This window comes from Aquarana catesbeiana, linkage group LG05, assembly GCF_042186555.1.
Source record: "Aquarana catesbeiana isolate 2022-GZ linkage group LG05, ASM4218655v1, whole genome shotgun sequence".
Taxonomy (NCBI): domain Eukaryota; kingdom Metazoa; phylum Chordata; class Amphibia; order Anura; family Ranidae; genus Aquarana; species Aquarana catesbeiana.
Window position 1 is genome coordinate 25,262,713 of NC_133328.1, and position 13,588 is coordinate 25,276,300.

The following is a 13,588-nucleotide window of genomic DNA, read 5'->3' on the forward strand; positions in this document are numbered from 1 at the left end:
TATTACTCAGTCCCACCCATAAATTCTGCACTCTGTATGTAGCACACCCTTGAATTCTGCACTCTGTATGCAGCGCATCCTTGAATTCTGCACTCTGTATGCAGAGCACCCCTGAATTCTGCACTCGGTATGCAGAGCACCCCTGAATTCTGCACTCTGTAGTTAGCGCATTCCTGAATTCTGCATATAGTGCACCCATAAATTCTGCACTCTGTATGTAGCGCACCCCTGAATTCTGCACTCTGTATGCAGCACACCCCTGAATTCTGCACTCTCTAGGTAGCGCACCCTTGAATTCTGCACTCTCTAGCTAGCGCACCCTTGAATTCTGCACTCTCTAGGTAGCGCACCCTTGAATTCTGCACTCTCTAGGTAGCGCACCCCTGAATTCTGCACTCTCTAGGTAGCGCACCCCTGAATTCTGCACTCTCTAGGTAGCGCACCCTTGAATTCTGCACTCTCTAGGTAGCACACCCCTGAATGCTGCAGTCTGTATGCAGCGCACCGCTGAATGCTGCACTATGTATGTAGCGCAGCCCTGAATTCTGCACTCTGTATGTAGCGCACGCTTGAATTCTGCACTCTGTATGCAGCGCACGCTTGAATTCTGCACTCTGTATGCAGCGCACGCTTGAATTCTGCACTCTGTATGCAGCGCACGCTTGAATTCTGCACTCTGTATGCAGCGCACGCTTGAATTCTGCACTCTGTATGCAGCGCACGCTTGAATTCTGCACTCTGTATGCAGCGCACGCTTGAATTCTGCACTCTGTATGCAGCGCACGCTTGAATTCTGCACTCTGTATGCAGCGCACTCCTGAATTCTTCACTATGTAGGTAGCGCACCCTTGAATTCTGCACTCTCTAGGTAGCGCACCCTTGAATTCTGCACTCTCTAGGTAGCGCACCCTTGAATTCTGCACTCTCTAGGTAGCGCACCCTTGAATTCTGCACTCTCTAGGTAGCGCACCCTTGAATTCTGCACTCTGTAGGTAGCGCACCCCTAAATGCTGCACTATGTATGTAGTGCATCTCTGAACTCTGCATTGACTATGTACTGTACTACACACTCCTGCTATTTAATGTCCCTTTAAGACCCTCCCACTATTAGAAATTAGACTGCACCCACTATTCGATTTGGAGGGCGAGTATGTAGATAGGGAAGGAAGGGGGGGGGGGGTTTAGGGGATCATGATTGGAGTTCCTGCACCTATTTTATGAGGAGAAGAAAAGCCCTGTGCGAGTCCCTTGCAGACCATCAGGTAGCATAGGAAGCATGCACATTATAATAAGGTACACCTGCCATAGGAGAATATAGGAGGTCGCTGGTTTTCACAGAGGGTTTGGTTTCAAAGCTTTCCAAGTCACTGACCCAGAACAAGTACAGAGATAAGGAACTCTGACACTCTCCTGTCACTCAAAGCAACAGCTTTGTTTCAGATCTATGAGAAAAGTACTGAAGCCAGACAACCGGCTACACAAGTAAATCAGCAATGGCAACCCCTGTGCTCTTCTAATGATAGGTGAACGTTAACAAATGACAGAATGCTTTTTTTTTTTTTAACCACACGCACACAGAGTAATGAGGTCACAAATTGCTTTTCTCCAAAATGAAATCTGAACTTGTCAGACCTTGGAGGATTTCCATGCAGCCCTCCAGGGACAGCAAGAGAAAGAAAATAAAATATGTTATATTACATTGGTGAACTTGCTCGACTTGCCTAGCTTTATTTAAAACTCCATTTTACATTTACTTTAAAATAGTTCATTTGGGCTGCACAGCGCACTCCCAGCACAGAGCTCAGGCTCTCACCAAGAGTCTCGTAACTAATGATCGGGGACCCAGGACTCATGATTCCCAGTCATACTGGAAGATCTGCATGGTCCAATGCTACCTCTATGCAAACACCTGGGGTGCACTGCTGCCTAGGGCGCCCAGCCACTGGTGTTCCTACTCTCTCCTCTGCAGCAAGCAACCAAGTCTAAGAATTAGCAGGCAGCCACCGCTCCATTTGCACATAGTGTCAGGGACTGTGTCCCGCTTCCCGAATGAATGGAAGCAAGCAAACATTCATTGATGGGCACTGGTGAGGCTGCATTTGATGGGTGCTTCATTAAAAACGTGGGGCATACATGGGCAGCACAAAGGGGGTGGAGTCAGGGGTGGGGCAAAATGAGGTTTTGCCTAGGTTGTCAAAAATCCTTGCACCAGCCCTGATGGGACCAACAATCTACAGAACACTGGTGCAATGCTTTACAGGCTCCAAAAAAAATAAAATAAATGCACATTTTTACCTGCAAAAAAAAAAAAAAATGTGCATTATTTATTTTTTCCAAAAAGTAAACTTATCCTTTAAAACTGGAGCACCTTTTAACTTCAGCTTGTTCATTTAAGCTTTGACAACAAAAACTAGAAGCCGATGGGTTTCTATACAGAGCTGCACCATATTATGCACATCAACCCCATAGCATCTTTGCAGGTTTGATCGAGACTAGTGTCAGGGTCAGTATATTTTGGGTAGAATTTTTTCTTTTTTCAAGCATTTTTGTTAGTGTGTTTAGGCCTGGTTCACACCTATGCTTTTTTTTTTTTTTTTTTTTTTTTTTTTTGGTGCTTTTTGCAGAAAACGCACTACAGTCTATTTAACATGGTTTCCTATGGGACACATTATAGCTATGCTTTTTTTCAGCCACTGTGTTTTTGGAAAGTGTCAGGGACTTTTTTAAACGCAAAACAGTGCTTTTTTCTTTGGTTCAATAGACTTCAATGGAGAAGCTGCAGAAAAGCGTGTTGTGCGTTTTTGCCACAATTTTCATTTTGCGTTTAACCACTTGTACTGCGGCAGGTTGGCTCTCCTGGGCGAATTTCCATCATTGTAAGTCGGTCCCTTTAAGATCTCTAGGGGGCACACGCCGAGCCCATGGCCGTGACTAATTCTCTATGGTGTCGGCTCACATATCTCCGCTGCGAATTTGAATGGGAGCACTGTGCGTCTTGATTTGTTTCAGGTCTGAATTCAGCCAAAAAATTCGGGCTGAAATCAGACCTGAAACAGTGAACCAGGATGCACCGGACCCTTGCTGTGAGCCACGTGCGGCGATAGCGTGAACCCAGTCTTAATATCACGTGATCACTACGATTGGTCATAGCGATCACATGATACCCCAGCTGCTGCATGCCCCAGAGGGGTGCTGGGCGAACCTGGCTGTAGCTCCCTAAGTAAATGCACTGTGGGCAGGCAGCAAGTGGTTAATGAAGCTAAAAGGTTTATTAAAAGTCTATATTTTCTTTAAAATAGGAGGATCATTCATTTCCTTTCAATAATAAACAGAAGACACCATTACCATCTTTAGACTTGTTTATTGAAGCCGAAGAAAAGTGTTCAAAGTTTTATAAATATGAACTTTACTGGAACAGTGACTTGAGTCACTAAGACAGGTAACATACAAAGACACAAACAGAAGCTCTGCCAGAAGCCAATCCATTCCCCTCCTATTGTCCAGTGTCCATTTCTTTCAGCTGCCAAGAGTTATAATAATAATAATAAAAAAAAAAAATAATCCCCAAAAAAAACATTAAAGTGCAAGTTCTACCTTAAAAGAGTGGCAGCTGGAATGCAAATATGCAACATGCAAACAGTCTGACGTGATGTGTTTACTCTTTAAAAGCATAAAAAGGCAGTCGGACAGTTCAATGCTACCAGATGACAAAAAAAAAAAAAAAAATTATATATGACAAAGTCTGACAGGCTCGCCAAAAGTGTAAACGGCAAAACTCCTGCCAGAGGTAACAGGCTTCACACGCTACTCAAACATGTGTGGTAAAATAAAGAGAAACCAGCAGGTGAGGACAATAGACTTTTTCGACTTCCTATTCTAGAAAAAAATACTTTGCTCAGTAGAAAATACAAAAATTTGGAAGCAGTGTTTTATATCCTTTAAAAAAAGGGAAACTCCCAAGGTCCATTGCCAACTTCTAAATGGCAGAACGACAGATCTGCAGTCTAGCTCAAGAATCATTTTGGAGATATTGGTACCCAATCCACAACATTTATCTTGTTGCTGTACAAAATATCTAGTAGCAGTCGGTCACATTCAGCAGGACTTGTAATGCTGAAGACATTTCCTAGCTTATCCAAGCCACTTCCTCAGTTCAAATCTAAAAAGAAGTGCCTTGGATCAGTTACAGAACGACCGTCTTCAAAAATTACAAGTCCAGTTGAATGTGACCAACTTTTACTAGATATACGATGACCTGGATAAAATGAGAACCTTCACAGACTTGCTGTACAAAATGTTTGACGTTCAACTACTCAAGACTCCATGTGACGCGAACTTCGCTTGGATGGCTGCCAAACCATCCGCTCTGCTATCTCGACACATGAAAGTATTGAGTAGGAAAGCAGCAGAGAGGCCATGGGACTCAGTATCTGGCAGGTATCAAGGTTCTTATTTTTTGTGGAAAAGGGGTAGACAGTTTAATTTTGGTCTGATATTTGAATGCAACTTGTTCTTCCCTAAATTGTTTTGCTTGTTTTAAAAGAAATAGATCATGCAGCATCAGGACTTTCACAAGTTCCGTAATCAGACCTGTCATACATAAAAAATGATTTTCACAATTCTCCAGGAAGTCTAGTCAAGTATAAACGGGAGTAACATATTAATGAAGAGGTGGCCCAAAAAAGGCAGACTGTTCTTCTAGAGCAAGGGTCTCCAAGCTTTCTAAACAAGGGTCCAGTTAACAGTCCATCAAACTTTAGGGGGGCTGGACTGGGGCCAGTGGGATATAAAAATGTCCTGCCTGTGGGAGTGAACAAAGCTCTATGATTGGTATTAGGAGTAACAGTGCCCCATCATTGTGTTAATGGGAGGATTAATGCCCCACCACTGGTGTCAATGGGAGGAATCATGCCCCAGTGTTGGGGTCAGTGTCAGGAACTATGTCTGGACAAAAGCAAGTAAGGGGCCGCATCTGACCCCCGGGCTGAGGTTTGGAGACAGTGGTCTTCAAACTGTGGCCCTCTGCCTGTCTTTCTCTGGCCCCTGGGGCACTATTTTATCTACCGATACCAACAATGGGTCAGCATTCCTCCAACTGACACCGACTATGGGGCACTAGCCCTCTCATGATTTTCAACAATGGGGCAAGGTTTACTCCCACTAGCCAAAGCCTGAAGGACAGTAAACTTGCCTTTTCTTTGGACAATTTGGAATCCACTGTTCTAGAGAAAGCTTTTGAATGTGAGCTAACCTATTCCTGACCGTTGATTTCAGTCACACTCCTGCTGTTCCTTTCCCTTTGCTTCGTAGGACACCCCCCTGTGCTATCCTGATTAATCCACAGAGTCATTTCACAGCAGAAGTAAATGCTTACATTTACATAAGCCTCCATGTACAAGAACATTTTGTCATGCAATTCCCAAAGTGCAACAATGCTCAAGATGAAGAATCCCATTATTCTTAATGGGCCCTGAGCATTGTGTTTCTTATCACCTGTTGTGTGAAGCTCTAAGAAAAAGAAAAAAAAAAAAAGGGACATGAGCTTCTCTGGGTCAGAAGTGCGCATTTTACTTTTAGACTTTAATGGGATGGTCTGAAAATGTGTTCCTGCACAACAATAGAAAAACCTTTAAATCACCAGGCTATGCTCAAAAGTGAATGGGGGCCAGGACTTTGCAGGCGACCTAAAATAACACAGACTATAGAACATGAGCAAAGACAGATCCAACAAAATCCAAAGGAAAGCTATCTTCTACCATCCACGGCCACGTATCTGTTGGGCTTCAAAGCAGTGCTGACTGGAGAAAATGGTTGTCGTTTCATATCGCCTACTGCAGCTTAAAGTGTATGTACAGCCCAAAACTTTACTTCTTTAATTTTGAATACAGTTGGGAAAGGTTAGAACCCCTATAAGGGCAATTTTTTGCCATCTGTGTCCTGCTATGAAAATTTTCCATCACTTCCTGTCTTGGAGACACAACAGGAAGAGAGAAAATTTTCTGTAGAGAGTTGTCATCAGAATATTTGTCCCCACAGAAGAATTTTCCTTTTCTCGTGAAACTATAAAATTTAGAACAAATTGAAGAGTCTAACCTTGCTCTACCCAAAATTAAAAGAAAAAAAAAAAAAAAAGTGTTGTCTTTACATACACTATAAAGTAGATCAGTGGTTTCCAAACTGTGGCCCTTTGCTTGCCTTTATCTGGCCCTTGGGGCACTATTCCACCAACTGACATCAATGATGCGGCACCATTTCCCTTACTGACACAATCTATGGGACACTATTCTTCCTATTGATACTAAGAATGGGACACTATTCCTCCCATTAAAAATAATGATGGGGCATTTTCTACTCCCAGTGGCCAGTCGGCCCCCCTAAAGGACAGTAAACTGGCCCTTTGCTTAGAACGTTTGGAGACCTCTGAAGTAGATTTTTTTTTTTTTTTAGTATAAAGTTTTTAGTTATTTTAGAATGAGGGAGGGTTAACTCCCCTGTCTTACTCATTTGTCCTTAGTGGGGAGAATTTTCTGCATTTCCAGGCCCAGTAAAATAAAAATGACCATAGGTCTCTCAAAATGGCATTACACCGGGCAACAAAAGGTTTTAATCCTTATCATGCTTTGTTCCCCCCAAAGAAAGAACCTTAAGGGTCCATTCAAACCATCATGGTGCATTGACCACATGCATTGCGATAAGGTAGCTCATTCAAAATGAGTGGGCAACCAACGCAACAAAACGGTGCATGCATCATTTGTAGCAGCGCAACATACATCCAATGTAAAGGTGCATTGGTTTACCATTCAGAATGAAAGGCAACGTGTCGCCCCAATGCATGTAACGCTTATAACCATGCATTAATGCAATGGTGTCAATGGGCCTCAAGCCAAAAAACGTCAAGTGGATGCTACCAATATAGCTTACTTCTTACACAGCCTAAATTTAGAGTTATTTGATCTTTAACCTTTTAAGAAGTAATATTTCAGAATTCCTCATTATGCATTTCAAGTATCTAAAATAAAAATCCCATAATAAAACCAGATTAAGATTAGCAGCGTCATCTATGAACCCCTAAGCTTTATACTTTAGCTGTCTAACAAAGTCCTCGAAGGAGATAATCATCCCATAGTGAAAAGGCCATCAATGCATCACAACCACAGATCCACTCACTAAGAAAGATTATTCCGCCAGGGCATTAGTTAGGCAAACCTGTCTTCAACTATGTGGGTCATGAAAAAGGTGAAGCTGTACTGTACCTGGATTACTACCTGAAACAAATTGAATTTGGCTCCCAAAGCAAGACAAAATGTAAAAAAAATACGTACTGGAAAGTCTGTGGTATGAATGGCAGTGCACAGTAACTCACAAAAACGAATTTGCAATTCGGTCTCACCGCTCTCCCTTACTCCCGATTGGTTTGTCATAGATTATAATCAATGCTGGGACAAGGGGCGGGCAGCAGGGACAACTGCCCCAGACACAGCGAAGCAAAGGGGCAAAGAATGGATGCAGGGTGGTACACCCATTCTTTGGCATGTATTAACAGTGGGGGGGGGTGGGGGGTGGGGGGCAGTTCTGGATCCTTGCCCAGGGAGCTGGAGGACCATGTCCCAGTTCGGATTATCACACACGGTTCATTGTCCTGTTACTAAACAAGCCCTACCAAAAAGTTGTGCTCTTGTACCAGACTATAGAGTTTTAAAACAGATTTCATGAAATTAAATGTTTTAGAACCTAAAAAGTCCATATGTAATGGAGGTATACAATACTGGATAATGCACAGCATTTTCAGTGATGTCACTAACAAGAATGTATTAAAAAACAAAAAAAAAAAAAAAAAAAAAAAAAACACACACAAGGAAAAGATCAGAATCCATCATGCACTGCATGTATAGTTCCAGATGACTTAAAATGAAGACCTGTATTGAACAGACAGCCATCCATAGTTGCCAATATAGTCACAGTTCTTGTATTTCAGTCTGATAAAACGGAAGGGAGGTAAAGAGTGGGGCAAGCAACCTCAAATGCCCAGTTTTCCCCAAGGAAACTGAATATCTATGCCCGCGACAAGTTTCCCGTCTTGCAGAAGGCACCATCCTGCTTCTAACACCCAGTGAACATTTAGTTACCCACGCTCAACGACTAGATGGTGATAAAGTCGTTGACGCCATGATCTCCCGGTGTTACAAAACTCAGACACACTACAACTTGTTGCTCGATTTGCAGAACTCCCAAGGAATAAGCTCTGCGCAGCTTTAAATAAAGATGGAATGGAACTTAACACCAGGCGGCCCAGGCATCCAACTCAAACCCGGCAATGCCAAGGTTTTGACGGGCTTGGCCTTCGCATTTGTCATTCAGCAAAGACCTCAAAAAGGGTTCATCTTTTTTTCTTCTGCTGTCTCAGCATCTTCTTCCGTTTAACGATCATTTCGTAGAGCTTCTCTATCCCTTCCCGTAGTCCATCGCCAATGATGGCGCACGTGGGCTGAAGGTGCCACGGTGTGGAAGAGCTGAGTTCATTTAACGCTAACAACTTTTCGATTTCTGACAAGGATAAAGAGTTCCGGAGATCCTGCTTGTTGGCAACGATCAGGACGGGGACTCCTTGGTTCTCAGAGATCTTAGTGATTTTATACAGTTCCGTTTTGGCCTCCTCCATCCGCTCGACGTCAACAGAGTCCACCACAAAGACAATCCCATCCGTGCACCTAGTGTACGACTTCCAGAGGGGCCTCAGCTTCTCCTGACCCCCCACGTCCCAAAAGTGAAACGTCACAGTTTTAGAGTTGCCCAGGGACACTTTGATCTTCTCGGCATTAAATCCTTTGGTGGGGACAGTATTGACAAACTCATTGAACTGTAACCTGTATAATACAGTGGTCTTCCCGGCACAGTCCAAACCCAAGATCGCAATGTGCAATGCTTGAAACGGTGATATGCCCGAGAGGATAGGAGTCTGTTCTGAAAGTCCATTCCCCATTTTGAAGAGGGTTTTAAAAAGCTTAACAAAACACAATCTGTATCTGGTCCAGAGGTTTTCCTAAATGAAAAAAAAAAAGGCAATCAGTAAATATAGAACTTTAAAGAACATCACACAGTTCCATTACTAAACACTTTTCTTGGTTGGGCTGCCCCCCTCAACTGCAAGGATTAAATTCTGGTTTGGGGGGCCACAAAAAGCAGTCCAGCTTGCCCTATCCTCTACTCCCCCTGGCAGTTAGCACTCTCCTCAACTCATTTACACTCCAACAGTGAACCACTCTGTGCCCCCATGTCCAATGCAGGGCTATGAGCTCTACGTTGTGCTTTATGACTCTAGAGAACCTATGACCACCGAAGCATAGAGGTGAAGAGGCTATGGGGACTCTCAGCCTAGGAGAAGCGGAGGATCAGGTAAGTAAATTTACTTTGCTTAACCCCTAGACTTAAATCAAGCATTTAAACCCCTTGCAGACTGAGAATGGGTAGGATATTTAAAATTTTATTATGGGTATTTATGAAAGGCCATAAATGTATGCAGAGCTTTGCATGAGCTCCATGTTGGGCTTTATGACCTTAGAGAACCTACAACCACCAAAGCATAGGGGAGAAGAGGCTATGTGGACCGGTCTGCAGAGGACCAGGTAAGTAAAACCACCTTTCTTGATCCCTAGACTAAAATCCAGCATTGAAACCCCTTGCAGACCCATAATGAGTAGGAGATTTATGGAGTATTTGAGGAGCATTCATGTAGGGCCATCAGTTTATGCAGAGCTTTACATACTGTACACTCACATCAGTCTCTGCCCTCAAGGAGCTTACAATCTAAGATCCTTATCTTGCATACATTCACCCATAATTTGGTAATTTGGCCAAGAACAAAAGTTAACCTACCAGCACGTCTTGTGAGTGGAGATATCAATCTAAATTATTCCCAACTTAAAGTATAACTAAAGGCAAAACTTTTTCTCTAGTTTTTGAGTGGAGAGGGGATAGGTCACCTGTCAGGGTAACAGACAGCAATAAAAAAAAAAAAAAAAAAAAAAAAAAAAAACCTATTAAAAAGAGATTCTCCCTCTCTACTTGCCCTGTTTAGCATTATCATTGAAAGTAAAAGAAAATCCCAAAAATGTTGTCCCCAGAAAAGGAATAGAGGGAAAATCTTCCAATGGGGACACTAGTTCCGGTGACCTGGGTGAGCCCTAAAAGATTCCCTTAATTTGCCGGGATTTCCTTTCACTTCCTGTTTTGGCTATGGGACAGGAAGTGAATGTAAATCTCCCCAATAGCAAAAAAAAAAAAAAAAAAAAAAAAAAAAAAAAAAGGAGTTTTGCTCTATAGTTCTATTTTAAAATGAAAGTTTTGATGCCTAGGGTCTAGCTTTACGTTGTTTTATCATCATTACTGAGTTCAAATTAAAAAATAAAAAGGGGAGGGGACATTTCCCAATGAGGACACTAGTTCTGGTGACGTCTGGAAGCCCCTCACTTTGGAGGGATTTCCTCTCACTTCTGGTTTTGTCTGCAAGACTCACACCTATGCAGTTTGTGGTTAATGCATTTTCCAAGTGATTTTTTCGGGGGGGGGGGGGGGGGGGGGTTGGGGTATGCGATTCTACAAAAAAAAAAAAAAAAAAAAAAAAGTCCTTGTCCCCTTTCCAAAAACCCCAAAAGCATAGGTGTAAACCTAGCAGAAAGTAAAATGCAATCTCCCTAAGGGGACAGAGATGATAAAAAATAACTGCCAGGTGTTACAACTCTTTGGCCTTTAGTTGTACTTTACCAGAATGACATTCAAGAAATGTTATCACATCAAGAGGATCATCAGAATCATAAAAGTCTCCAAACCATTAGAAAACAAAAAAGCAAAAATAATAGTAAAGAACACTAACAAACAACGTTCAATCGAACGTCAATCACTATTCATGTAAACAGATTTCTTTCACTCAAGATCATTCTAACAATATTATATATTTCTGATTTATACATTGTTGCAAAAATAAAACAAACCTCATATAGCCGGGCTTTGTAAAACAAAAAAAGTACAAACCTAGCGGTGTGATGTAGCCAATTACAATGTTACCATTCCCTGCTAATTTGTTAGCTTCTTCCAATCCCACTTCTATAATAAAATGTGGGTATTATATGTGAAACAATCTTTACAAATAAGTCGAAGACATGCAATTTATTCATTCATTCCTTGTTTGCCTGTCTAAGGGCTCTTCTATACCAGATGCAGGCAAACGTTTTTTTTTCTTAAACGCACATGCAAAAGTATTGAATGTATTCCAATGAGCCTAGTTTACACCACTGAGGTGCTTTCATGTTCATCAGAAAACAAAAAAAACAGCATGTTGCATTTTTTCCTGCATGTAATCGTGCTGAAACGCATCGCAAACACTTGTAAATGCAACGGGTTTAAAAAAAAAAAAAAAAAAAAATTATATAAAATTAAAAAAGAATAATAATGCCTAAGGGTATATCAGACCAGATGAGCTGGGTGCATTTGTGAACACATTCAACGCATGGCAAACAAAAAATACTGGTTCCCTATAAATGAAGTTCACACCAGCGTGTTGTTGCGCTGCGTTGCTTTTGCCCAGGGCTGAAAAAAAAAAATAAAAAAGTACAGCATGCTATATATTTTTTTTCAGCACAGTGCAATGCATTCAAATGCACACAAACACACATAAAGGCAAAACAATTTAAAAAAAAAAGCAAAACAAAACAATTGCAGTGAATGTAAAATGTCACCGCATTATAACACATTATAAAAATGCAACGCAACGCAAATGCGTTAGCGGAAAGTGCACTGAAAATGCACCATAAACACATAGAAAAACGCATGTGGAACTGCACATTGAACAGAGGGGTTGCGGTATCAATGAGCCCTAAATAAACATTTATGGCTCATTTACACTGGTGGCAGCCCTTGCCACCCCTATGATAAGCAATACACGGTAGATCACTTTTCAGAGGAAGGTGATCATCACCCCACTGTCTGCATTGCATGTGGTTACGGTGCCGAGCAGCCCCATTCACGGCGGACAGAACTACCAGCGGTGGGCGCTCATAAGGGGCACAGCCCCCCCAATCTATGTACCCACACCCTAATCTTCATGCAGGGCACCGAATGCATGGATTTCAATGGGTTTTCTCCCCCCCTTTTTTTTTTTTAAGCACGTAATTAGAACCTTAGGGGGACAGGTTTGTTTGCCGCCCCCCCAAGAAAAAAAACATTTGCGCACCAGCCGCCACTGAGTACTATGGAGTATAATTTTTTTGCGGCACGTGTATAACTCCTTTTGGCTACTGTATTAGGTTAAGTGGGGTGGTTATGATAGGGGGGCAGTAAAACAGTGGCTCACGTGTGAACGAGCCCTTAAGATTTGATATATATATATAACCACTTGCTGGAATGCTAAAGTGCGCCGCACCATATTCTGCAACTAGGTGAAAGTTTCTACAGGAGTAAACAGAGTTCAAGAACCATTCAATCCAAACTTAAAGCAGTTTAAAAAAAAGAAAAAAAGCCAAAGTGCGCCCAAATAACCGCAGAAAGGGCTTATTAAAAAAAATGAGGTGCCAGTTGCCGCCCCGTAAACCCGTCTCCTGCAATTGTATCCCATCCTCCAGCCAAATCCCTATACAAAACGTCTTAAGTTAAGCACACCCGCCTGCGATTTTTTTTTTTTTAACACGTTCGCGGTTACTAATAGCTGATGTCACCACAAGTTAAGAGGGCGATAGGTGTCAGACGCAGCACGGCGTAACCACAATACATGCGTTCTGATTGACAGTAAGGCCCTTGGGGGGGGGGGGGGGGGGGTTGGTCTTTGTCAATGATTACGCCTGCCGCTCGGCGAAAGTGGAATTGTGCACCGAGCAAAGTCAGCTTGCGAAACGCAGAATGCCTGCAGGAAAAAGGGGTGTTGGCTGATCCTACACACTCAGCACCAGATCACCAGTCGGGGAAGGGGGGTCATGGGGGGTTCAGGCAGCTGTGATAATAAATATCCTCAAAGGAGTTGCATTTGTTACAATGTTATTCTTGTATTGGTATGTCGATATTTTGTATTCTATTGATATCAGACCTACAATGCAGACAGAGGGTGGGGGGGGGGGGGCATAGCTGGTATGGCAGTGCCATGGGCCACCCACAGAGTTCAATAAAGCTGCAGCTAAAGATTGCACACCATGACCCCCCCCTACAATCCCCACCCCCACCCAGTCTGCAATGGGCACCAGCCACTGGAAACCAGCAGGTGATCTGCAGACAGCTCCCAGTGCAATGCGATCCTCCATGCAAAAAACTGCTGCAACTTATGCGAATAAGTATTTGTACCCCACAAATTATATTAATCACCCCTATTTTTTTTTCTAATTAAAGGGCATGCACCCCCCCAATTTCCTAGCAGCATGCAAATGATGAATAATCATTAGTGATCAGCCGATCAGAGATCAATAAGGACCCACCTGCTGGCGATGGTGCAGTGCCTGCTATCTGCAGATAGACCGCATCGCTCCGCTTCCCCCTCCAGCCGCTGCCAGCCACAGACTGCGAGCAGGCACATTACCAGACAAGTGACTGCCCGCCAGGACACGCCCTC

At 42.8% G+C, this 13,588-nt stretch overlaps 2 protein-coding genes across 2 annotated transcripts in view; both read right to left on the bottom strand.

Annotated features, from left to right (window-relative positions):
- LOC141144134 (scinderin-like) overlaps positions 1–13,588 on the bottom strand; it is a 355,101-nt gene that overhangs the window by 98,860 nt on the left and 242,653 nt on the right. The gene's annotated exons all lie outside the window — the stretch shown is intronic.
- ARL4A (ARF like GTPase 4A) lies at positions 3,342–13,568 on the bottom strand. The gene is made up of 2 exons (XM_073629530.1): positions 13,455–13,568; positions 3,342–9,040 (listed from the first exon to the last, which is right to left on the bottom strand). The coding sequence occupies exon 2, from the start codon at positions 8,978–8,980 to the stop codon at positions 8,378–8,380; it is 603 nt and encodes a 200-aa protein (XP_073485631.1). The 5' UTR covers positions 8,981–9,040; positions 13,455–13,568; the 3' UTR covers positions 3,342–8,377.

What these genes read in the sequence shown, in the direction of transcription:
- ARL4A (XM_073629530.1), bottom strand. Translation starts at nt 8,980, where the DNA reads ATGGGGAATGGACTTTCAGAACAGACTCCTATCCTCTCGGGCATATCA.